This window comes from Petaurus breviceps, unplaced genomic scaffold (genome assembly GCF_028583685.1).
Source record: "Petaurus breviceps papuanus isolate PSGF00001 unplaced genomic scaffold, PetGlider_PUasm1.0 90845, whole genome shotgun sequence".
Taxonomy (NCBI): Eukaryota; Metazoa; Chordata; class Mammalia; order Diprotodontia; family Petauridae; genus Petaurus; species Petaurus breviceps.
Window position 1 is genome coordinate 12,843,088 of NW_027187359.1, and position 25,345 is coordinate 12,868,432.

The following is a 25,345-nucleotide window of genomic DNA, read 5'->3' on the forward strand; positions in this document are numbered from 1 at the left end:
AATATTCATCCATTTCACTAAGATTGTCAAATTTATGGGCATACAATTGGGCAAAATAATTTCTAATTATTGTTTTAATTTCCTCTTCATTGGGGGTAGATTAACCCTTTTCATTTTTGATACTCATAATTTGGTTTTCTTCTTCCTTTTTATAATGTTTATACATATAACTAGAAAAAATAAAATATTATTTAAAAAAATTAAAAAGTGGCTGAATCTGGATTTGATCCCAGACCCTCTGACTGCCAAGGATGTGCTAGTCCTACTATACTGTGTTCTAGTCATATCATATCTGCAGCACTGTGTTCAGTTCTGAGCACCACATTCTAGGAAAGACACTGAAAAGTATACAAAGGAGAGCAAGCAGAATGGTGAAGAGTCTTTTATTATACCATATGAGGATGTATTTAAGGAAATAGGGAAGATTAAGCTGGAGAAGAGAAGACTAATGGAGGACATGATAACTGCTTTCAAGTAGGAGGTGACATGGTACAGTGGAAGGAACCCTTGTAGGAAGCCAGAAGACCTAGGTTCAAGTCCCATATCTGGTGCCTACCACCCATATGACCTTGAGTGTAATTTAACCTCTCTAGCTCAGTTTCTTCATCTATAAAATGAAAGGTTAGACTAGGTGGCTTATGAGGTAGTACCTTCCAGTTCAGCATTTGTTATCTTATGAAGACATTTCAAGGATTGTCATGTGGAAAAAGGGATTAGATTTACTGTGTCTCACTTCAGAGTACAGAACTATAAATAATGGAGGAGAGTTGAAAAGAGGTATATTTAGACTTGATGCAAGGAAAAACTTCCTAACAATCAGAACTAAACAAAAACAGGATGGGTTAATGTGGAAGATAGTGGGCTCCCTCTCCCTGAAAGTCTTTGAGTAAAGACTGGATGACAATTCTTTCTAATTTACCCAAGAAATTGCCATCCACTTTTCCAGTTATGAGTTGGACTAGATGACCAATGAGATTCCCTCTTAAGTCTGAGAGTCCCAAGATATCACAAATCCATTGGCGTATTAGATTTTCTGAAAACTTGTATCACATTCTATTTTCTCCCTGGAACACTTTAATTGAAATACAATTTAATGTCAGGACTTCTGCTTTTATAGAGGGTCAATAAGATATTTGTCTGGTTGAACAGCATTTTTATGTCTTTTGTGAAACTATGACTAGAGATATTGCCTCCTATATCATTTGGTGTCTGGTGCTGGCTGGCTAGTGATGCACTGGTTCCCATTCTTCTGAAAAAGGAGGAGGTCATGTACATAATAATAGTTACAATGACTGATGCACCCAAAATTGCAAGCCTTGACTCCATGCAACAATCTCTGTTCTTCTCTGGTATACTTGGGATTGGTGTATTCAGAGGTCCTTGGAGTCTGCTCATTCTAGATTGGTGCATTTGTAAATAGGTCTCTCTCCTTTTGTTTACCTCGGTATAAAACCACAAAGCCCCTAATAGCCTCAAGTCGTCCTGTATCTGCCTGTAATAGACTTGTCTGCATATGTTACAGCCATATGTGCAGCTTAATTTCCCAGAACCACACCAACACTAGGCCCAAAAATTGGCATTGAAGTAGAAGAATGTCTCCTTGTATCCTTTTTGTATTTGTGGGATTCACTGGTTGCTTGTATGCTATTAATAAATTCTGCATTTCGATTAGGGGTGGCTATGATGGGAATTTTCTTCCTTGAGATCCCAAAGTGGACTAACATAGTATCTTTTCTATAAAGTTCCACACAATGAATTCCTGCTTGAATTGGGTCCTAGAAAAAAGAAGTTCTCTTCACAGATAAATTTATGTATTTTCTGTAAGAAGAAATTGAAGGCTATGTGGCCCAGTGTGCTTCATTTTTTGCTTTAATTGCCAGAAGACTTAAAGTCAAATTTATTACCTAAGCACTGTGAAATCTGCTCATCTTGGATGTATTAGAACAATGCCTGCTATTTATTTTTTAATAGACTCTGTTTATCTTTAAACATCTCATCTAATCTACACACTGCCTCAAATCTTTTGAGACAAAGACAAGTTAAAAATCTTTTAAAAATTCAATGGATAATAGGCACTACCTTTCATCTAAGAGAAGCTTGATCAACAAAAGAAATAGGCTGGTTACATAGCAAGAGAGAATATGGGAATTTTGATCCTGACCCTATATAATCTGACCCTTCTGGATTCCAACTGTACTAATACCTCACCAGCAACTGATATAAATGTATTTCTTCTCTTTCCTCACCTTCCTCCTCATGCCCTTGAGTGTCTCAGTTAAGCAGCAAGCCTTCCCTTGTAAATTAAAATACAATGGTGATAAAAACCTACTGCTTTACATTAATGGCCCATCTCATTCTTCTGCAATAGCCTCCTTTAAGTCCTAGCAATGGAATAGCACAAGGCCTACAAGTATATTGGCTATATTATATTTCTTTAAAATGCATAAAAATACTTTCTGCTTCATTGAATACCCAGACTAAAGAGGAACAATCTGCTTTTTCTTTCAAGATTTCTATTACCTGATCTGTTGATTAAAGACAATGTTGCTTTCAAAATATCAGGTTCTAGGTTTGTGAACAAAAACGCAGAGTGAGTTGGAATGGTGATGAGACCCTCCCCCTTTTCCCTGAGCCTGGAAATGTTTGGATCAAGCCATATCCTGACCCCTCCTTACCAGAAACAAAATACACCTCTATAATTCACCATTGCAGATCATGCAATGAGTGAACCATGACCCGTTTTGTGCCATGGACCTGTTTGGCAGGCTGGTGAAGCTTATAGATCCCCTTCACAGAATAATGCATTTACTAGCATAAAATAAAAGCGTAACATTATAAATGAAATTAATTATATTGAAACATAATTAACAACATATCAGAAAAAAAGTAATGGGCCCCAGAATAAAAGCCGCTAAGGAAACATTGAAGCACCCCACCTGTTTTCCTGTGGTAGCTGAGTCTGATGAAATCTGCCAGGAAGTCAAATCAAGACCAGGTTGCCTCTTGGAATCAGTAATAGATATATTGGCTAGCTTGGTTTCTCAACAGAGGGATGTTTTATGGGCTGTGCACCAAATCTTTCTATAACCTTTTCTGAAATCAGGGAAAGAAGGTTGCCACTTGTTTATTCTTTAATCTCCTGTTGCTTCTTATATAGCCACAGCTGTGGGCCCCCTCCTTGGTTAAACAGTCACTGGGTAAACATTGTCCTGATTGTTTCTCCAGAAAGTCAATAGGAAGAATTGCCAACTTTAACAAGATCTTCCAGATAACATACTCATTCTTATCTTCACCTGGGTTCCACCTTACTTCCAAGGAACAAGTGTTTCCTTTTAGTCAATTGCCCTTGTAGCTTTTTAATGTTGCCAGAGTTGTAACATTTGGTCCAACTATTATCCCACTATAATAATCTCTGTTTCCCTGAAACTCCATTGTAAATTTTCAAAGATTTCCTGAGATGATTCTCAGAAGTGGGAATACCACATATAGTGAATCATAGTACTCTCTTATTCTTCTCTCTTGATGTAGGAAAAAATGAAATTCTTCCAAGAGAAATCATTGCAAAGTAAATGCCATCTTGTGTCTCTCATCACCTCATCACAACTCCAACCATACCCCAGAGCCCCAGATCTGTATTTCAAATCATTATGTCCTTCAGCACCTTGGGCAAGTAACTTAACTTTCATTGTACTGCTTGGCTACTCTCTAGTATAAGTTACATAGAAGGCAGGTTAAGGACATTTCCCCACCCACAAGTTACCTGTGCCAAAGAAATCACAGGTTCTGTCCCTATCCCTGTCCTCTGTCTCCAAAGTCAAAGCTCTTTCTACATACTGTGTTTCCCCGATAATAAGACACTGTCTTGTTATTTTTTTTTTTTTTTTGGACAGAAAAACACCAGAGGGCTTATTTTCAGGGGAGGGCTTATTTTAATGAACATTGACAGCAATTTTAATAAACAGGTAAATGTGAACAAAAAAATGTACCTTTATTCAATAATGATCATGTCATCTTCTTCAACAACATCGTCATAAGTGTCCATACCCTGAATTCCGTCCTGGATGTCCTGTGCCTCCATTTCCTTCAGAAGAAGTGGACCCAATCTGTCATGTCCAGCAATATAGCTCTCTTTAAATGAATATGTCTTGTCCAGGTAACCTGCTTGTAGTGCCTTGGTGACACAGCTGTCAGTAATTTTATCCCATGACTTCTTCACCCAAGTCACGATTTCTTGCAGACAGGGCTTCACAAAGTTTCCACACTGATTTCTTTCCATTCTATTTTCAATGTAGTCATTGACTTCCATGCGCAAATGGTCCTTGAATGGCTGGTTTATTGCAATATCAAGGGTCTGGAGATAGGCAGTCATTCCTGCAGGAATCATTACTTGATCTATTCTTCTCTCTGCAAGGAAGTTCTTCATTTCTTTAGCGTGGTGAGTGCTGGCTGAATCCCAGACTATCAGACCTCTTTGGTTACCTCACATAACAAGTGGCAGCATTAAATCAACCCACTTTCTTATAACGGCTTGTGTACACCAGGCTTTTTCGGTTTCAAGAACGTAAATGCCAGATACACGTTCAATTTTATCTTTCTTGCCCTTACTGATGATTAGATGTGTGGCTTTCTTTCCATCCAAACGAATTGCCAAAACACAGGTGACCCATGCACTTTCATAGCCAGTGGTGGGAATGTAGATTGACGTTGCACCCCTGTGATGAATTTGTTGTTTGAGATCCTTGTCCCATAAACACTACAGTTTCATCCATAGCAATCATATTGCAGGTTTGGTACTTGGAAATGTTGATCCTATCAATAAAGGACTTGAATGCAAGTGCACGTTTAATAACTTCAGCATCTTCCAGATTAAACAGTGTTGTTGATCTTCTTAGGGACAGTTCATACCTGTACCGTTGAAGGAAACCGTCCAACCAGTGTTGTGATGCTTTGAATCCTTCTGAGACCATTTCAAACTCTGGTGCCATTGAAAGGGCAAATGCTTGAATATCAGCCCTGCGCACAACCAAGGCCTTTGCTCTCCTGTCAGCAATCCATTCACCAATGAGGATCTCCAAGTCAGGATATAAGGGCTGCTGACCTGATCCAGACCTGCGCTTTTTCCCTTTTCCCTCATCCACCTGTTGATTGAGGTTATTACGGTATAATTTGCTCTCCATTCGAAGATCCAAAAGTTTTTCTTTACAGAAAACTGCAAGATTCTTGCCATGTGACTCCTCTACAATTGCTTTCTTATACTCAACAGTGTATGGTAGATCTTCCTTTTTGTACTCATGTCTGGGGGTCAAAACAGACAGAATAATAAAATTATGACCATCAGTCCTTCTTTTCACTCCATCATGCCCCCTGAGTTCTTCTTTTTTCCTCCATCATGCCCTTTTTATCCTCCATCATGCCCCCTCACTCCCGCTTACATACTGGGTTTTTATGTTGTTCTGCCTCAGCTCTCCTCCGCAGCACTGCTCTCAATGGCGCCAGCAAGCAAATCACTAGGGAAGAACATGATGACGCGCTCACTGCTGCAGCTCTGATTGGATGCAGCTCGGAGCGTGGCATGCGTTTCACCCGGGGGGGGGGGGGATGGTGCATACAGAGGGTACCGTAATGTAGCGTGTAGCGCAGGGGATCACCTTCACTACAGTAGCAATCTCAATAGGGCTTATTTTCGGGGGAGGGCTTATTTTAGAGGAATCTTACACAGTAAGGGGAGGGCTTATTTTTGGGGAAACACGGTATTATGTGTCTAGTGGTCAGGAGAAAGGTGATCATCAATTTCTTTTCTTTTTTGGAGGGGGGAAGGCAGGGCAATTGGGGTTAAGTGACTTGCCCAAGGTCACACAGCTAGTAAGTGTTAAATGTCTGAGGTCAGATTTGAACTCACATCCTCCTGATTTCAAGGCTGGTACTATATTCACTATTCCACCTAGCCATCCCAATCACCAACCTCTTTCACCAGATCAAGTTTGGGTTAGCATGAGGGGGTGAGATATGCTTTGTTTGAGCACCTTATCACCTCCCCAGTTAATATTGAAAGCCTGTATCAGAGTGGCAGTAAAATAGGAAGGAAAAGACAAATATAAGAGTCACCATAGAGGCTGGATTGATAGCATTTGGAAATGGATTTTGTCTAATTCAACAAATATTTTTTCAGCACCATGGATAGAGTATTGGACCTGAAGACAGAAAGTTTTTCAATCTCAGTCTCTTAACTGTAAGACCCTGTGCAATTCACTTTACTTCTCTGGGGCTCAATTTCCTTGTCTGTAAATCTATGATCCTGTGAACTGCTATGTGCAAGGTACTGTGTTCTGGGGAGAAAGAGAAAAACAAAAACAAGACCTTGCATCTCAGAAACTATTCCCTCCTCCATGAAACTTTGCTGATCACAATCCCATGGCCAGGTGAAAGTGAACTAACCTTCCTTAAATTTCTCAGAGCACCTGAACTTTTCCATTAAATTTGGTGCATTGTCCTTTATATTTGTGTATTTGTTTCCCACATTCCCATTGGATTGTAATCTACTTAAGAGGAGAAAATGCATCGTAACTATGTTTGTGTCCCCTGAATCAAACAAAATGCATTGGCCACAGTAGGTGCTTAATACATTTGTGGAATTGAATTAAATTGAAACTGAACTCTATTTGGGAAAAGTGCCAGTTCCAGAAATAAACTTTTAATTTATAAAGAATTATAAATCATGATTTCTAGAGGGGAATTCAGGCATTCAGTCCAACCCTTTCATTTTTCAAAGGAGGAAACTGAGGCCCAGAGAAGGTAAGTGACATGTCTGGATTCATACAAGTAATAATAAGTTTTGGATTTGACTCCAAGCTTATCTGGTAACTTTTAATTTTATTATGTCAAGGGTCTGTGATTTCATTAGTGTGAGTCTTCCTTCCACCAAATTAGAAAACAATACCTTTATGCTGTAGGAGGCAGTTGAAATATGCTCCTTTGGCTAAAAGTGTTCATCATCTGGCAGTCCACCTTCTGGTACTGAGCTTCCCTAAACCTAGTGAGGCTTATCTGATGACAATAATAATGGAGTAAATGTTTAGACAGTGCCTTAAAGTTTACAAAACACTTAACATATATTATCTCATTTGATCCTCACAACAACCCTAAGAGACAGATGATACTATTATCCCCTTTTTATAGAGAAGGAAACTGAGGCTGAGAAGTTAAGTAATGTAGTCAGGGTTATGAAGCTACAAAGTCAACTCTTCCAGACTCCAAGTTCAGCACTATGTACTATGGCTTCACTCTAGACATACAGTTCATCTGCAGGCCTGCACTCTGAGCTCTTCTGGCTCAGCTTGATAGGGCCTGCTAGAGCTATTACTCACCTGACATAGCCTTGCATATTCTAATATCATCCACATAATGCAGTGAGGCATTGAAAGAGGCCTGTTAGTTATAGATGTCTAGTGATGCCTAAGTGAATATGCTCTCAGTCATGTTTCTGGGGAATACACTAAAGAAAGAGGTAAGTGGTACATGAGTTAGAGACCTTATGACTAAACCTATAAAAGACTTTACACATAGAAAATTGCTTTGATAAAAGAGCTAAAGCTGAATACAGAGGCACGTCACAAGAAAGCCACTAGGTGTTATATTTTAATAAATTCTCCAAACCGAAATAGAACAGAAGTTTAGAAGGACAGGAGGGGGGAACATTAAAATGAGAATCCACTTTGAAATGTAGGAAGAAAGGTCTAGAGCCTCCCAGAGAGGAGAAGCCCAGGCTTGGGTTCCACATCAGAAGTTGAAAGGGGTTCAGAGGAATATAGATCATAGATTTGGTGCTAGAAGAGACATTATAGGCTCTTTACTACAACCTTCTCAAATTGTAGATGAAAACTGAAGCTCATGGTGGTTAAGGAGCTTCCCCCATGTCACATAGTTTAGGTTCTTAGCAACCTAAACTTGTGGCAGCAGGGAGGGGTAGGAAGAGAGGATTGAAAGGGAATTGAAATCTGAATAAAAACCATTCATTACTTTGTAGTTTTTCTGAAGGCTTGTTCTCTAGGACAATAGCTCCTGGCATCTTGTTTCTGTACCTTAACTTTCCCCCAATAGAGTTCAGTTTCAATTTAATTCTAACATTTTTTTAATTGCAGGTTCCAAATTCTCTCTCTCCCTCTCACCCCTCCCTAACCCATTTGAAGGCAAGAAGTATGCTATCAATTGTACAGGTAAAATCATGCAAAATATATTTCCATTCAATTTAATTCAATTCCACATATGCATTTAGCACCTACTGTGACTAGGCATTTTGTTTGACTCAGGGTACAACGGAGAGAGTGTTTCTCAGGATTAAATGTAATCTTATCTTAAACTTCTCTGTGAAAAAGTCTAATAAGGAAGTGTTAGGAGGGAGTTTATTTAGGGATCATGTACTTGTAGGGGAAGCTAAATGGTATAGTAGATAGAGTTCTGGGGTTTGAGTCAGGAAAATTCATCTTCCTGAGTTCAAATCTGGCCTCAGACATTTACTAGCTGTTTGAGCCCTGAGCAACTCATCTAACCTTGTTTGGCTCAGTTTCCTCAGCTGTAAAATGAGCTGGAGAAGGAAATGGCAAACCAGTCCAGTTATCTTTGCCAAGAAAACTCCAAGTGGGATCATGGTGAGTTGGACACAATTGAAAACAACTGAACAATAACTTGAAGAAAACCATAGAGGCTAGTAGGTAGGTGGAGGAGAGGAAGGAGAGCATATCAGACATGGGGACAAGCAAAGAAAAGGCACAGAATTAGGAGATGGTATGTCCTGTGTGACAGACAGCAAGGACATAGATGTTGCTAGATCATAAAGTATGTGAAAGGGAGTAAAGCATAAGAAGGCTGCAATGGTAGGCAGGGGCCAGGAAGCGATGGACTCCACATGCCAAAGAGAGATTGCCTCCTGCTATGTTCAAGCCTTACAATTTTGTTTGCTCCTCTCTTCCCAACTTGTCCTATTCTATTCTCCCTCTTTTACTAAAGAACTGACAGTTTCAATCTGTTACTGTAAAGTGCCTGGAGCTCTTCAGAGGAAAAAGGGCTACAGGATATAAAAATAACCTGAGAAGACAATTACAGTTAAGCTACTGGGAGGAAATATTCAAGCTCCTTTCCCTCCCACCTGCACACACACAAAAAAAACAACCCCTAGAATCCAGTTTTGGGTGGAGAATTCATATGTATTCCTTTGAAATTTGACACAAAGAAGTTATTGCATTTGGGTAGACAAGTTGGGACACCAGAGTTAACCTCTGTACTCAACATCCAGCAATCTTTCCAGTGCCCTTTGCCTCCAACATTTTGCTCTTGAATTCCTAGTTTCATTTACTTTGATTTTTCTGTACCCCTTCTATCAGAGTGGGGTGTGATCAAGGAAGGTTGATTGACAGTTTCAGCTAGTGGTCAATTCAGCTTGTCCAATATCCCATCTTTGTCCTAGAATTCTTGGGTTCTGTCCCCTGTGAACTCCCTCCTTATGAGTCCTAGATGATAGTCCTCCATAGCTTTACCTACTTTCCTTCTCTATATGGATAGCAGGAGTAATTTCACTTTATCCTCATCAGTGAATTGTGACAAGAAACTCTCTGTACATATGAGTCATACACTGGTTTTCTCACAAAGACTATGTTTCTTTTTTTAATCTAATTTTTTCATTCAATTTTATTTGTAGTTCTAAATTCTCTCCTTTCCCAATCCCCATCCCCCTCTGAGAGGCAAGAAATACAAAACACATTACAAATTTGAAAACATGCAAAAGAAAATTCCACATTATTCATGTTCTGAAGGAAAATAAAGAAGAAAAAGAAAAAATGCTTTAACACATACTATGTCTATTAGTTCTCTATCTGGAGGTGGATAGAATTTTTTTATTATGACTTTTTTGGAACTGTGATTGTTTATCATGTTGATCAGAGTTGCTAAGTCTTTTATAATTATCTTTACAATGTTGCTGTTACTGTAAATTGTTCTCCTGGTTCTATTTACTTCATGTTATTCGTCAGTTTATAGAGAAGTCTTCCTGATTTTTTCTAAGACTATTCCCTTCATCATTTTTCTTTATATAGCTCCAGAGTTTCCATCGCATTCATATACTATAATTTGTATTCATTCCCTAATTGATGGGCATCCTCTTCATTTCTTATTTTTGACACCACTAAAGGAGCAGTTACTATAAATATTTTTGTATATGTGGGTCCTTTCCCTTTTTATTTGATCTTTTGGGGTTGTATTGATTACTTTTCAAAGGCTATGCATGGTTTAATAGCTTTTTGAACACAGTTCCACATTGTTTCCATATTGGTTGGATTAGTTCACAGCTCTCTCAATAGTGCAGTAGTATACCTATTTTCCCAGACCTCCTCCAGAATTTATTTGCCTTTTCTGTCACCTTAGCCAATCTAGCAAGTGTGAAGTGAAACCTCAGAGCTATTTTTATTTACATTTCTATAATTATTAGTGATTTAAAACATTTTACATGACTATTTGTAGTTTTGATCTCTTCCTCTGGGAACTACCTCTTCATATCCCTTGAGTATCAATTAAGGAATGACTTTTATTCTTACAAATTTGGCTCAGTTTTCTATATATTGGAGAAATGAGACCTTTATAAAAAAATTCTGCAAAGATTTTTTCCTACTTTCCTGCTCTTTTCCCCTAATTTTAGTTGTATTGGTTTTGTTTGTAAAAAAAAATTTGAATTTGTGTAATCAAATTTATTATTATTAAATATATTATTATTTAATCAAAATTATTCATTTAATCTCCTGTGAACCTCTCTCCTTGTTTCTTCATGAACTCTTCCCTTTTCTATAGATCTAGTGGGTAATCTCTTCCATGATCCACTAATTTGCTTATGAGGTCTCTCATTATGTCTAAATTACATCCACATTTTGAACTCACCTTAGTATACAGTGTGATATGTTGATTTGTGGCTAGTTTCAGCAAAACTACTTTCCACTTTTCCAGCAGTTTGTGTTAATTAGTGAATAGCTGTGTTCTTTGGGTTTATCAAACAGTAGTTTGCTGTACTTGCTTGTTTCTCTGTACATAATCTATTTCATGGATCAACCACTCTATTTCTGGCCCAGTATCAGATTTAGTGATTAAAGCTTTGTAGTATAGTTTGAAATCTGGTATTGCTAGGTCTCCTTCCTTAACATTTTTTTATCATTGTTTCCCTTGTTCTTCTTGACCATTTTTTCCTCCAGATGAATTGTGTTATTTTTTTTCTTCCTCTATAAATCAATTGCTTGCCAATTTGATTGGTATGGCACTGAATAAGTAAACTAATTTAGGTAGTATTATTATCTTAATGATATTGGCTTGGCCTATCCATGATCAGTTAATGTTTCTCCACTTATTTAGCTCTTTCTTTATTTGCATGAAGAGTAGTTTTTTCATCATGTTCATATAGTTCCTGGGTGTGTCTTGCCAGGTATATTTTCAACTATTTTTTATTGTACTCATTTTAAATGGAATTCCTCTTTCTATCTATTCATTCTTGGTTTTTTTTAAATTTTTCTTATTTTTTTTTCATTTTTCAAATGCTTTATTAACTTCTGATTTACATCATTCATTTCCACCAGATTTTGAGTTACAAATTTTCTCCCCATTTTACCCCTACCCACCACCCCAAAATAGCAGTCCCACAGGATATCCCCTCCTTCAATCTGCTCCCTCCCATATACCCTTCAAATTTTCCCATGGGGCATTGTGGATCTCTCTGCCCCAGTGCCTGTATATCTTATTTCCCAATTACATGTAAAATAGTATTATTAATAATAATAATATATATTTAAACATTTGATTTTAAAACTTTGAATTCCAGATTCATTCCCTTCCTCTCTTGTCACCCACTCTTACTGGGAAGATAAGTAGTTCAGTATAGGTTGTACATGTGTAGCTAATGCAAAACATTAACATGGTAGATATATTTTAAAAGACTGTCTGTATTTCCCTCCCTCCTATCCCACCTCCCACTCGTTCTAGTCTCTACTTTGATCCTGTCCCTTTTCAAAAGTGGGTGCTTCCAACTTCCCTCCCCCCCAGCCTGCCCTCCCTTCCATCATCCCCCCTCTCATCCCATTCCCCCCTAATCTCTTGCAGGGTGATACCCTATTTAGAGTGTATGTCATTTCCTCCCTGAGCAAAATCAATTAGAATAAGGTTTTGCATTTTTGCCTTCCTGTTCTTCCCCTCCATTGGAACAATTTCCCCTTGCCCCTTCTATATGAGATAATTTACCCCATTCTGTCTCTCCCCATCTCCTCTCATTATATTCCTCTCTCACCTCTTAATTCCACCTTTTAAGTATCATCCATTCTTATTAAATTGGTCCTGTGCCCTCTATCTATGTATACCTGTAAACATATATACACATTCACATATGTATTCATATGCCCATACAGTCTCCTATATAGACATATATATATGTATATATATATATATATATATATATATATATTTCTATTCACTTCAACTATTTTCATACTGAGAAAAGTTTCATCAGTTACAATTACTGTTTTTCCATGTAGGAATGTTAATAATTCCACTTTGATAAGTTCCTTATGATTTCTTTTGCCTGTTTACCTTCTCAAGCTTCTCTTGCTTCTTGTATCTGAATGTCAAATTTTCTATTCAACTCTGGTTTTTTTTCAGCAAGAATGCTTGAAAGTCCTCTATTCCATTGAATGACTATATTTTTCCCTGAAACATGATACTCAGTTTTGCTGGCTAGGTGATTCTTGGTTTTAATCCCCGCTCCTTTGCCCTCCGGAATATCATATTCCAAGCCCTTTGATCCCTCAGTGTAGAAGCTGCCAGATCCTGGGTTATCCTGATTGTGTTTCCACAATATTCAAATTGTTTCTTCCTGGCTGCTTGTAATTCTGGAACCTGGCTATAATATTCCTAGGAGTTTTCTTTTTGGAATCTTTTTCAGGAGGTGATCTGTGGATTCTTTCAACCTCTATTTTGCCCTCTGGTTCTAAAACATCAGGGCAGTTTTTCTTGAGACTTTCTTGGAGGATAATTTCTAGGTTCTTTCTTTGATCATGGCTTTCAGGTAGTCCAATAATTTTTAGATTATCTCTCCTGGATCTATTTTCTAGGTCAGTGGTTTTTCCCATGAGATATTTCACATTGCCTTTAATTCTTTCATTTGTTTGGATCTGTTTAACAGCATCTTGATTTCTCATAATGTCATTAGGTTCCATTGGCTCCAATCTAATTCTGAAGGAATGATTCTCCTCAGTGAACTTTTGAGATTTTTTTTTTGAGATTCTTTTTCCATCTGGCAAATTTGGCTTTTTAAGACATTCTTCTCCTCATTGCCTTTTTGAGCCTCTTTTACCATTTGAATTAGTCTATTTTTAAAGGTATTATTTTCTCTAGGTGTATATTATCAAAAGATTTTTCTACATCTATTAAAATAATCATGTGATTTTTATTGTTTTTATTATTGACATGGTGAATTATGCATGTAGATTTCTTAATATTGAACTATCCCTGAATGCTCATATAAATCCAGCCTGATAATAGTGTCTGATTTTGGTGTTGGTCTATAAATATCTTTATCTGCATTGACTCTCCCTGGTTTAGGTATCAAATCCATATTTTTGTTATAGAAGGAGTTAATAGTTATTATTAATTATGATTTTCTTGCTTCACTGTCATTTCTTTTCCTAATATGTCTTCTACCTCTCTTATTAGATTTTAAAAATCTTTTTGAGCTCTTCCAGGATGAGACCAATTCACATTTTTTTTGGTTGAGGTTTTGGATGTATCAGTTTTGATTTTGTTGTCTTCCTGTGAGTTTATATTTTTATCTTTCCTGTCACCATAGTAACTTTCAGGTTACTATGGTCAAGATTTTATTTGTTGTTCGATCATTTTCACAGGCCATTTCTTGAATTTCAACTTTATTAAAGTTGGACTCTGCCCCCAAGTTGGAAGGGACATTGTCCCAAGCTTCAGGGTTTTTCTGTGCAGTTGTTTTCAGAGCTAGTTCTGGTGGTCTGTAAGCTTTCAGTTCTTCCAAGGTGATATGATTTAAGCAATGTGTTTACTATTCTCCTTTCCTGTGGTCTGGTCTGTGAGTGGTTACAAGTATACTTTTCCACCCTGGAATTGTGATCAGGATCTATGCTCCCTTGCAGTAGCAAGCTCTGGTGTGTTAATAATGAGGTATGGGCTCTGGGAGCCCCCTCCAGCTCTCCTTGAGTTCTTGAGATACAGGCTCTGGGAATCCCTCCTTGAACTCTGAATAAATCATCCCATTTGATAAGGCATTTGCACAAGGCAATAAGTCTTACCTTGTAGTTGAGCCCAAGCCTTAGTTACTAGACTTCCCACCCTTGAGCCTATCAAAATATCAATACACCCTTGAACTGGCCTAGCCCACTATTGTCTGTAGTCTCCAGGTAGCCTCCAGCAACTTCCCACCCTTAATTACTCAGTGACCTCATTAACTCCTCCTGAAGACCCTCCCCAAACTCCCACTCTAGGCCACTCCTAGAATCCTCCCACAACCTTCTGTATATAAGACCCATCTTGTCTCCATGTTAGTGAGAGGGCCACAGAATAGTGAGACTGCCATAGAGTGGTGACAGCACCATAGAATGACCTAGCACAGACTTACTCTGTGTCTAATACAAGCAAACTTTTAATAAACTTTGTTTTTCTTAGGCTGAGATAAGACTTGAGTTGAATTCATTTGGCAGAACCTAGTATCTTGGTATTTTTTGGACTCCAGAGCAACTATGGGTAACTCCTTCATTTTTATGGTTCCCTGATACCAGAAACACTGCTAATCTTAAGGTCTTCTCCAGCCAGGATTAGAAGGTATGTAAGCCTCTCTCTTTCCCTAGTACCTTGGAAGTGCAGCTTTTTTTTTTGTTTTGTTTTGTGGATTTTTGGGGGCCTGACCTCTTAGGACCCATTAGGTCAGACATCTGAGGCTGTTCTTGGTTCTGTTTGGTTATTTTGGAGAACATGGACATATAAACAGCTTCTGAAGAATGGAGGATAAGGACAGATGCCCCATCTGGAAGTGCAAGCCATATTCTTTCAATTCTTTCAGCGCTAGGGAACTGGGAAAACTTTAGATACTTTTTTGCGTGTTTTTTTTTGTTTTTTGAGGCTTCTTCTCAAACCTTCTTTTATGGAGGAAGGGACTTCCAGGCCCTATGCCTGTAGCTCCCAAAAAGTTCACCTTTGCATTGTCTTTTACAACATTTGAAAAAGAAAATTAGTTTCTCTGGAGACCTTAAAAAGGAAAAGTTGGCAATTTTTTTTTTTTTGCAACACTGTTTGACCTAGGTATAGCCTAAAAGACTATTCCCTAGAAGATCATGAATCCATACCTTCAGGACTTTTTCCCTTAAGGGAAGTGATTGTCTCTGGTTGGACAACTAGAGTGCATGCCCTATTCTCTATTTCGCATCTCAGTTAAATTAAAGAAAAGTTGGGTAAATTCTCCGAAAATTCAACAAAGTTTGCTGAAGGCTTTTGGGACTTTCCATGTTTTTGGAATTTTAAAAGATAATACTGTCTTGTAGTTTGAATCATACTGTTGCAGAGAAGGAAGATGGATCGAAGTTGCCTACTTAATGGCTTTTCTTGAACTTTCTCAGAACAAGGTTCTCAGGAAAGACTGAAATGCTTGAAGCTAGAGCCCCTCCACAGAGAGGCAATGGGGACCAATTAAATGACCCCTTCCCTATGGCTTCAGCCCCAGCCCCTCCCCCTTAGCATGTCTTGCTCAGGTCACTGAGGTAGCTCCCCCAGCCCCTTCTGCTGCACTCCAACCCTTTTCCCCTTGGTTCCCCTTCCCTTTTTCTCTAGCTTAACATGCCTCATTTGCTGTCTCCTACACCATCCATATCTCCTACCCTGCATCTCCCAGTATGGCCCCTCCCCCCTCAGGGACCCCTGCTCTGGTCCCAGCCACTGCTCAGGCTGAAGTGCCACCCTCTGTGGCCCCTCCCTCTGAGGCAACACCCACTCAGGTCTCAGGCCCTACCCCTGGGGAAGTCATAGAGGTATCTCCTCTTCTGACCCCTTCCACTCCTCATGTTCTGGCTGACTTTCCCCCTTGCCAGCCAGATCACCCAGTCTTAAAGTCTGATCTAGTTCAGCCAGCACCCTCCAGTCTCTCTCTCACAGAAAGTGGGACTTCCAATCTCCCTTCCAAAGCCTCTGTCCCCATGCCTTCAGGACTTTTTCCCTTAAGGGAAGTGGTTGTCATGGGTGGGACAACTAGAGTGCATGCCCCATTATCCATTTCAGATTTCAATCAAATTAAAGAAAAGTTGGGTAAATTCTCCAAAAACCCAACAAAGTTTACTGAAGGCTTTCAGGATTTATCCCTCTATTTGAGCTTTCTTGGGGGTGGTTTGCATATCCTCTTCTCTACCTGTTGTTCCACTGAGGAGAAGAGGAGAATCTGGGAACAAGCCCCAAAGTTTGGGGATTGTTTGGCTATCAGTGACCCCAGAAAATACCCCCACCATGAACAGCTTTTGTTCCCACTAATGACCCAGGATGGAATTATCAGATCCAGAATGAAAGGGAGAAGAGAGACTATATAGTACTTTGCCTGTTAGAAGGCTTAAGAATTGCATTTCAAAAGCAAGCAAATAATCAGAAAGTTAGAGAAATTTCTCAGACAAATCAAGAAAACCCCACCCTTTTCCTAGATATACTTGTAGAGGCTATTTAAAAATATACAAATGTAGATCCTGACTCTATAGAAGGGGCAGCAATCCTTAACATGTATTTTATTAGTCAGTCTGCCCCCGATATTGGGAGGAAACTACAGAAATTGGCAATGGGACCCCAAACACCTCTGGCCCAATTACTGGAGATGGCCTTTGGAGTCTTTAATAACAGACCTGGTTGCAGCAGAGGAGAAAGAACGCAGGGAATGAACCAGAGACAGAGAATGCAACCAGAGACAGAGAATGCAACCAGAGACAGAGAATGCGCTTGATTCTTGGCTGCTACAATGGCCAGGAAAAGGCCATCCAGGGGAGCCCCTTGGAGGAAGCCCAAGCACTTGGGCAGGGGGAAAACCCATAAAGAGGGTTAGGGTTGCTCTAGAGACCGCAAAATACCAAGATTCTGGGTCCTTCCAAATGAATTCAATTCAAGTCTTCTCTCAGCCAAAGAAAAGTAAAGTTTATTAAAAGTTTGCTTGTATTAGACACAGTAAGTCTGTGCTAGGTCATTCTATGGTGCTCTCACCATTCTATGGCACTCTCACTGTTCTGTGGCCCTCTCACTAACATGGAGACAAGATGGGGTCTTATATACAGAAGGTTGTGGGAGGATTCTAGGGATGGTCTAGGGGAGGAGTTTGGGGAGGGTCTTCAGGAGGAGTTAATGAAGTCAATGAGTGATTAATGGTGGGAAGTTGCTGGAGGCTACCTGGAGACTACAGACAATGGTAGGCTAGGCCAGTTCAAGGGTGGATTGATATTTTGATAGGCTCAAGGGTGGGAAGTCTAGTAACTGAAGCTTGGGTTCAGCCACAATGTAAGGCTTATTGCCTCATTCAAATGCCTCACCAAATGGGATGATTTAATCAGAATTCAAGGGGGGATTCCCAGATCCTGTACCTCAAGGACTCAAGGAGAGCTGGAGGGGGCTCCCAGAGCCCATACCTCATTATTAGTGCTCCTCTTTGTCCTGGGGCTATGACCTAAAACTGAGACCTAGATTGAAGTATGGGTAATGCAATGGGGTCCTGCATCCAATGACAGCAAAAGACACCCCTGTAATCTTCTGACCAGTTGTCCAACCCCCTTACTATCTGTGGAAATCTGGAAGCAGCTGCTGATTCAGTTGCCCCAAAGGCCTGCTGTTAGTTTCCTGCAGCCTACACTGGTACAGCCTATGCTGAAGAACACTCCACTCTCACCTCTATGAGACAGACCTTTCCTGCTGACTTTCTAAGTTGTCTTGGGCTGGAAAATTATTTTGTGGGTTCTTCTACCCCAGAATTTCTCTTAAGACCTTATTTAAAGTTGTTCAGAAGACAATTTGTGAGAACTCAGACAAGGCCCTGCCTTTTCTCTTCCATCTTCTTCTTATCTTTTCAAATTTTTTACATTTATGTATTCCATATATTCCAAAACCCAGTCACACACAGTTCTCCTTTGAACATCATACTCTATTGTCCATCTCTGTTCCTTTGTACTGGCCGTACTGATATGCCTATAGTACTCTTCCTTACAACTTTTAACTCCAATAATCCATGGTTTTCTTTAAGACTCAACTCAAATGCTATCTCTTTCCCCAAGATTATCTCTGCCCTCCAGATTCTAGTGACATCTCTGAAGTGACCTGTTTACTTTTGCATATTCTAATATTTATGTGTGTATTCCCTAGCAACATTTAAGCTCCTTGAAAACAGGCACTTTTTCTCTTTTTCTTTGTGCCCCCAGCTCTAATGTTTTTAACCAAAAGTCTGAACATATCCCTACCCTCCACCCCTTACCCTGACTCCCACCCCACTTAAACTTTACTGGTTCCATATAACCTCCAGGATCAAATATAAAACCCGCTGTTTGATGTTCTAAATTCTTTATAACCTGGAAGCCTCTATTTTTTTTTTTTAAAGCAATCGGGGTTAAGTAACTTGCTCAAGGTTACACGGCCAATTATTTTGTGTGAGTGCCAGGTATCTGAGGCTGGAACCGATCCTGGGTCTCCTGATACTGGGGCCGGCACTCTTACTGTGCCACCTGGCTGCCCCAGGAAGCCTCTATTTTTGCAGTCTTCTCATACCGTATTACCACCTTCCACCTTCCCCACATACCCTGTGATCCAGTTATCAGTTCTGCTCTCTTGACTGTTCCTCTAACAAGACACTCCATCTCCAGCCACTCTCCATGCCTGGAATACTCTCCCTTGTCATTTCATTCCTTCTGGTCCTAGTGAAAATTTCACCTTCTCCAGGAAGTGTTTCTAAATCTCAATCTCTCTTAATGATATTTCATTTCTCCCATTGATTGTCTTCAATTTATCTTGTATGTATCTTGTTTATACATAATTGTTCTCATATTGTCTTCCCCATTAGACTGTGAACTTGAAAGCAGACACTTTCTTTTTTCTTTATTTGTATCCCCAGTACTTAGCATGGTGCCAGGCACATGTGGGCAATCCAATCAGTTGTTTATTGACTGGCTGACTTACTAATCAATATAAGCATTTCCCAATGAGAAAATTCCCTCTACCAATGTAGATTAGAGAATATCCTGCAACCTACAGTCTTAGAGAGTTCCTGAGAGTCACTGAGAGATCAAATAATTTTCAAAGGGTCACACTGCCAGGATATGTCAGAAGTAGGACCAGAACCTACTTACTGATTCCTAAGTTCAAGATTGATCCTCTCTATTTCACCAATACCACACTGTCTCTCTTTTTTCTCTTCCTCCTCTTTCTCTTCCTCTTCTCTTCCTTCCTCTTCTGTGACATCACCACCATCACCTCTATCACTACCACCATTATTGTTGTTATTACACATATCAGAGAGGTTAGTTCACACACTTATTGTGGGATAAAGGGTTAAAACCTAGATTTCTTCTGATTCTATAACTAATGATCATTCCACTAAACTTCACTGATTCAAAGCATGTTGGAGTGTTTCATTCTTTATAGGTTTACCCAGGTTAGTTTCTTATATTGAAAGATTGGGGAGGAGGAAGGAGAGGTAAATGGGGCAAAGCAAACAAAATTGAAGCTGATATCCTTTAAAAGGATAGCTTGGAAGGAAGGAGGATGGGGCAGTGGGGTCCATCAACAAGCCTGGGGAGTTCCCCCTGCCTTTATAAATAGAGAGCTAAGAACTGAACAAAACCCTGAGCCTGCTCATCAGGCAGCCTGTGTGTGCTGCTAATCACTCTTTCTCTGGGGGTAGCTACCAGTCTATTCCCCGCCAGGTGTTGTGGCTCAGTGTCTGGAACCAATCTCTGCTTAAATGAACCAATCTCTCTGCTTAAGTGATGGGATTATGGTCCAAACTATATTCATTGCAAAGCTTATTAGAAAGCACCACCAGCAAGCCCAGAGGGAGATTTGAAAATCTTTGTAGCTTCTAAGTTTACAATAATGCCAGGTTCTATAAGCTTTCAGGGGAGCCTGGGATGGTTCAAGAAAAGTCTGGATGGTGCCTGGATTTATCTGTTTTACCAAAATTGGAGGTCTAAACCCCACAAGCCCTTAGTCACAATTTATATTCTCTTTTTTACTAAGTGTTCCTCTCTAGCCTTCTTGGCAGTCTAATCCTGCCAGTGGCTCAGGCAAATCCCAAAGTGAGGGATGGATAAATGTATCATCAATAATAATATGTGTATCTCTAGTGGACTTAGGTATCCCTATCAGAAAGGAAGAAGGAAGAGGAGCAGAGGAAGTACATTGAATTCCAATAATCAATCAACAATTATTTATAAAGCTCCTGCTATGTTCTTGATTGATCTTGGTAGGTGTAAGAACATGAAAAATGAGAAGAACCAGATATGAAGAACCAGATATTAGCATCAATGGACATTTATAAATTTCTTAGCATATATTATCTCATTTTAATTCCATTCTACGGAAGAGGCAAGTTCTAGGCACTGTGCTAGGCTGGGAGATAGGGAAAATAGTGCGTGGTTTGGAGTGAGGTGATCTCCAAAGTTTCTCCAAACACTTTTACTTGTCTTTTCTCATAGGATGGGTCCCTTGTATGTAAGTTCCTTAAGAGACATCTGTCTTCTATAATAAATGTTCTCTAAAGTCCCTGCATTCATTTCTCATCAGGCTGAAATCCAGACTTTTCCATTATATCCCAGAAACCTCTTTGTCCTAGAAAATCCCTTCATTCCTGGAAGTACCCTCCACCCCTGCAACCTTTCCTTCTGAATGGATAACTCCATTTAAGAAGGGTGCCCAAGTCAGCCATTTCATTTCTCACCAGGGTGCACTCTGGATTTCTCCATCATGTCCCCTTCTGGTCTAACTTGTAGAAGACAATGCCTGAGAGAGTTTATATATAGCTTCAGAGGCAGGGGTATTGGGGCTCAATACCCACTTTTTCAAGGCTCTCATGATCTGTGCTATATTTTAGGGGGATTGGAACTCAATTTCTGCTTTCTCATTGCTCTCATGACCTGTGTTGTATTTTAGGAACTAAAGCGAATTTGAAGAAGTCCAGTGGGAAAGGACTATTCCTTTTCAGGATGACCCTGACCTAGCAATGTAATTTTAACCCCTTGCACAGTCATTTCTCTTGCCAGATGTCAAAATCAAGTTTAGCCACAAACAGAATTGTAAAATGGTCTCAGTTTATTTATCTTACCCTCCACACCTCCATCTCCTTTTTCAATACCTTTCCTTTCCTTCTTTTGTCACTCTCTTCTATCTATTCTCCCCAAATTCTGGTACCCAATTGTTGTCTCCAGGCTGCCATGGGTCTCACCATTATCACACTCTGTATAACACTCAGTCCTGCATTAGCAAATCTTGCTTGTTTTGTATCCCATCCCCTCAAAGTTCTGCTTTACAACAGTGGTTCTTAACCTTTTATTGTTACATGGTCTTCTTGGATACTCTGGTGACATCTATGGACCCCTTCTCAAAATACTGTTTTTAAGTATTTAAAACATATAGGTTTACAAAAGAAACCAATTATATTGAAATAGTTACAAAACATTTTAAAAGAAATTTCATCATGGGGTGGCCAGGTGGTGCAGTGAGTAAGAGCGCCGGCCCTGGAGTCGGGAGCACCTGGGATCAGTTCTGGCCTCAGATATTTAGCACAAAATAACTGGCCATGTAACCTCGAGCAAGTTACTTAACCCCAATTGCTTAAAAAAAGAAATTTCATCATACCTAGTCTAAGAACCCCTCCTTTAAGGGGTTTTAGTTAAGAAGTTCAATTAACTTATTTCTACTGATGACTATAAATTGTACTAATGAGTTAATTATTTTTTTCAGGTAAAATGATTGCTTTTATTCTTACTCAGTCCTCTTTATATAGCTATTAAATCTAGTTCCTTAAAAACTTATACTGCTTGTCTTCCTTTTTTTCTTCAGCTTCCTTTTATGTGCTATCTCTCCCCATTAGAGTGCAACCACCTTGAAATCAGGGACTGTTTTTTTATTTTTTGCTTGTACCAGCCAGAGTGCCTGGTATGTAGGAATTACTTAATAAATGCTTTTTGAATGACTGACTTGTTTATTTCAGTAACAGTTTTTTCATATAATGTCTTCCCCCAACACATCAAATAAATACTGAGATAAGAAGACAGGTGGACTAGTTGCCTAAACCAAAGGTGTCAAACACTGGCTAATGGTTGCATGTGACCCACAGAACTCCTAAGTGCAACAGAGTGAATTAAAATGTAATTGAGAAATATTTAACCAATTAAATGAAACTCTGATAAAACATAGATAAGGTTTACTATGTGGCTTTTTAAATCAATGTGTGACCGAGAGGGATCTTTATGTATGATTTAGTGGTCCAGTTTCTAATTGAGTTTGACACCACTGTTCTAAATCATTCTGGTTGATTGTACATCAGAATTATCCTCCTTAAAATGGGGGTGGCTAGGTGGCACAGTGAATAGAGCACTGGCCCTGGAATCAGGAGGACCTGAGTTCAAATCCAGCCTCAGACACTCAACACTTACTAGCTGTATGACTTCGGGTAAGTCACTTAACCCCAATTGCCCTTCCTTCCCCCCTCCAAAAAGCAAAACAAAAATGGAGGCCCTAGAATTTTTGTCAAATCAGAATTTAAAGATGGAGGGGACATAGGGGCGGCCAGGTGGCTCAGCGAGTAAGAGCACCAGCTCCAGTGTTGGGATGACCTGGAGATCGAATCCCGGGCTCAGACACTCAGCACCACACCCAGAAAAAAACTGGCCGTGTAACCTTGAGCAAGTTACTTAACTCCGATTGCTTAAAAAAAAAAAGAAATAGATACGGGGCGGCCAGGTAGCACAGTGAGTAAGAGCACCGATTCTAGTGTCGGGATGACCTAGGGTTCAAATCTGGGCTCAGATACTTAGCACCACACCCAGAAATAACTGGCTGTGTAACCTTGAGCAAGTTACTTAACCCTGATTGCTTAAAAAAAAAAGATGGAGGGGACCTTAGAGATCAAATAGTTAAAATTTTCTATATTACCAAATATGAAACCAAGTCCCAAAGAGGCTAAGTGACTTACACATGGCCAGAGGGCAGTTAATAAGAGAGCCACGACTATTATTTTGAGGTATTTCTCTGTGTCACACTGCTGTATTAGAGGTTCTATGCATTCTCTTTGGAGGAGGAAACGTCCTCTTCACAATGGTGACTTCACAGGTAAATACTGGGTGAGGCTGATGGGTGTAAATAGGAAACCATGCCTGGTTGCCCTAAACAAAGTGGTAAAGCAAGCATCAAAAGAATAAAATGTTAACTTTATGTAGAGTAGCCCTGCATATTACTGAAATGACAAGTTACTTTATCTTCATTTCTGTAGCATTTCCTAGTTACTACATTGGACTTTTCTCACAGTAACCCTTGAGCACAGCAGGGTAAATACCATGGTCTCCAATCTACAGATGAAGCTTTAAGAGGGAGAGTGACTTGCCTATAGAGCTAGCAAGACACAGAATGAAGATCTGAGTTCAATCTAAGCATCCTGATTTCAAGCCCTGTGCTCTTTCTACTATATCACAAGCCTACAGTACTAAGCTTTGGAAAGATAGAGAAGAAGGGAAATATCCTCATTAGCCAATAAACTGTTCAGCGTCAGTGGATAACAAAATGCTCATATGAAATACGTCTCACAATGGAAAAAAGTATGGGTCTAATGGGCATAGACGTCCTTTCAGTAACCCTAAGGGGGCTTAGAGCTATGGTTCATATCTGTGCAAACCACTATGTGGCACTCTAGGCTTGCTCTGCTAGCTCACTTCCAACTAGACTTAAATACCTAGCAGTCCCAACTTCTCCTGTCTTTCATCCCTGTTTAGTGTTTTCTTTTTTTCCACTTTTCTTGCTTTTTGGAGGGCAGTTGGGGTTAAGTGAATTGCCCAAGGTCACATGGCTAGTTTTTTATTAAGTGTCTGAAGCTGGATTTGAACTTAGGTCCTCCTGACTCCAGGGCTGGTGCTCTCCTCACTGAACCACTTAGCCACCCCAGCTCCGCTTAGTGTTTTCTTAGTTTTTATCTGTGTTCCTATGTAAGGTTCTGGATATTATGATAAAATTCATAAATCTTTTGTTTCACACTCACTGATAATCTAGATCACAATCTCTTCCCCATCTCCAACATATCCACAAAGAACTCAATCAGAATATTGGTTACAATCCATTTACAATTAAAATGAAAATCAAATGTAACAATAAACTCTGAAGTGGCAGAGTACAACCACTCCTGGTAAAACTGAATTTCAACTTCTTTCACCATCTTTTGAGACCTTGGGCAAGTCACTTAACTTCTATCTCACTTTCCTCTTCTTTAAAATGGGGATAATAAAAGCACTTTATATCCCAGGATTTTTGTAATATATCTAAAGATTTTTTGCAAACTTTAAAGCTTTATATAAATCCTAGTTGTTATTGTAGTTGTTCTTAATTACCTCTCTATTCTCATAAGGACAAGAAGTATAAGGAATAAGGGAGGTAGGACAGATGCAATGTAGCTCATTGCAGAAAAACAACTGAAGGGCATTGTAGAAATGCATTATCAAACATTATCATTCTCAAAGTCATAAAGAGAAAGAGAGATCATCTCTCAGCTCCCTTATTCCTTGGCATGGTCAGGGGCTATCATTGGTAACATCAGCTGGCTGACAGCCAGGTAAAACTTATTATCTGCTATTTCAACTCCTGGTCCCAAGAAAATCTCAATGGGCTACTTAGGTAGCCCAGATTACCTTTATTGCTTTTCCAAATATGGGGTTGATTGTTAGAAACTTAAAGGTAAGTCATCTGCTTCATAATTTTATGGACCTGGGGTCCACCCTCTATCTCACCTCTTGGAATTCTCATGCAGATATATGACTACAGCTTCTCTCAATGTTGTAGCCCACTACTGGGAGTATCAGTCAGTAGGAAAGATCAGACCCTAGAAGAAAGAAGTACAAAGCACTGAATCTCTCTATTTAAATGTCCCACCAGAGCACTCAACTCCACTCAACCATGAAAGTTTTCTTTTATGGTAATCCCAAACCCATTCCTCTCTCACTTCTATCTCTATTTTTTTGCTGCTTTAAGATCTAGAAAATTGGGGAGGGGGCAGAGTCAAGATGGAAGAGTAGAAACAGGATTTCTGCAGGTCTCTGGCTTC

General features: G+C 39.5%; 1 protein-coding gene across 1 annotated transcript in view; it reads right to left on the minus strand.

The window, feature by feature from the left end:
• Positions 1-25,345, minus strand: part of CAPN13 (calpain 13) — a 189,081-nt gene that overhangs the window by 126,517 nt on the left and 37,219 nt on the right. The window contains exon 2 of the mRNA XM_069071813.1: positions 5,110-5,295. Coding sequence (XP_068927914.1) covers positions 5,110-5,295 — 186 coding nt within the window. The remainder of the gene's footprint in view (positions 1-5,109; positions 5,296-25,345) is intronic.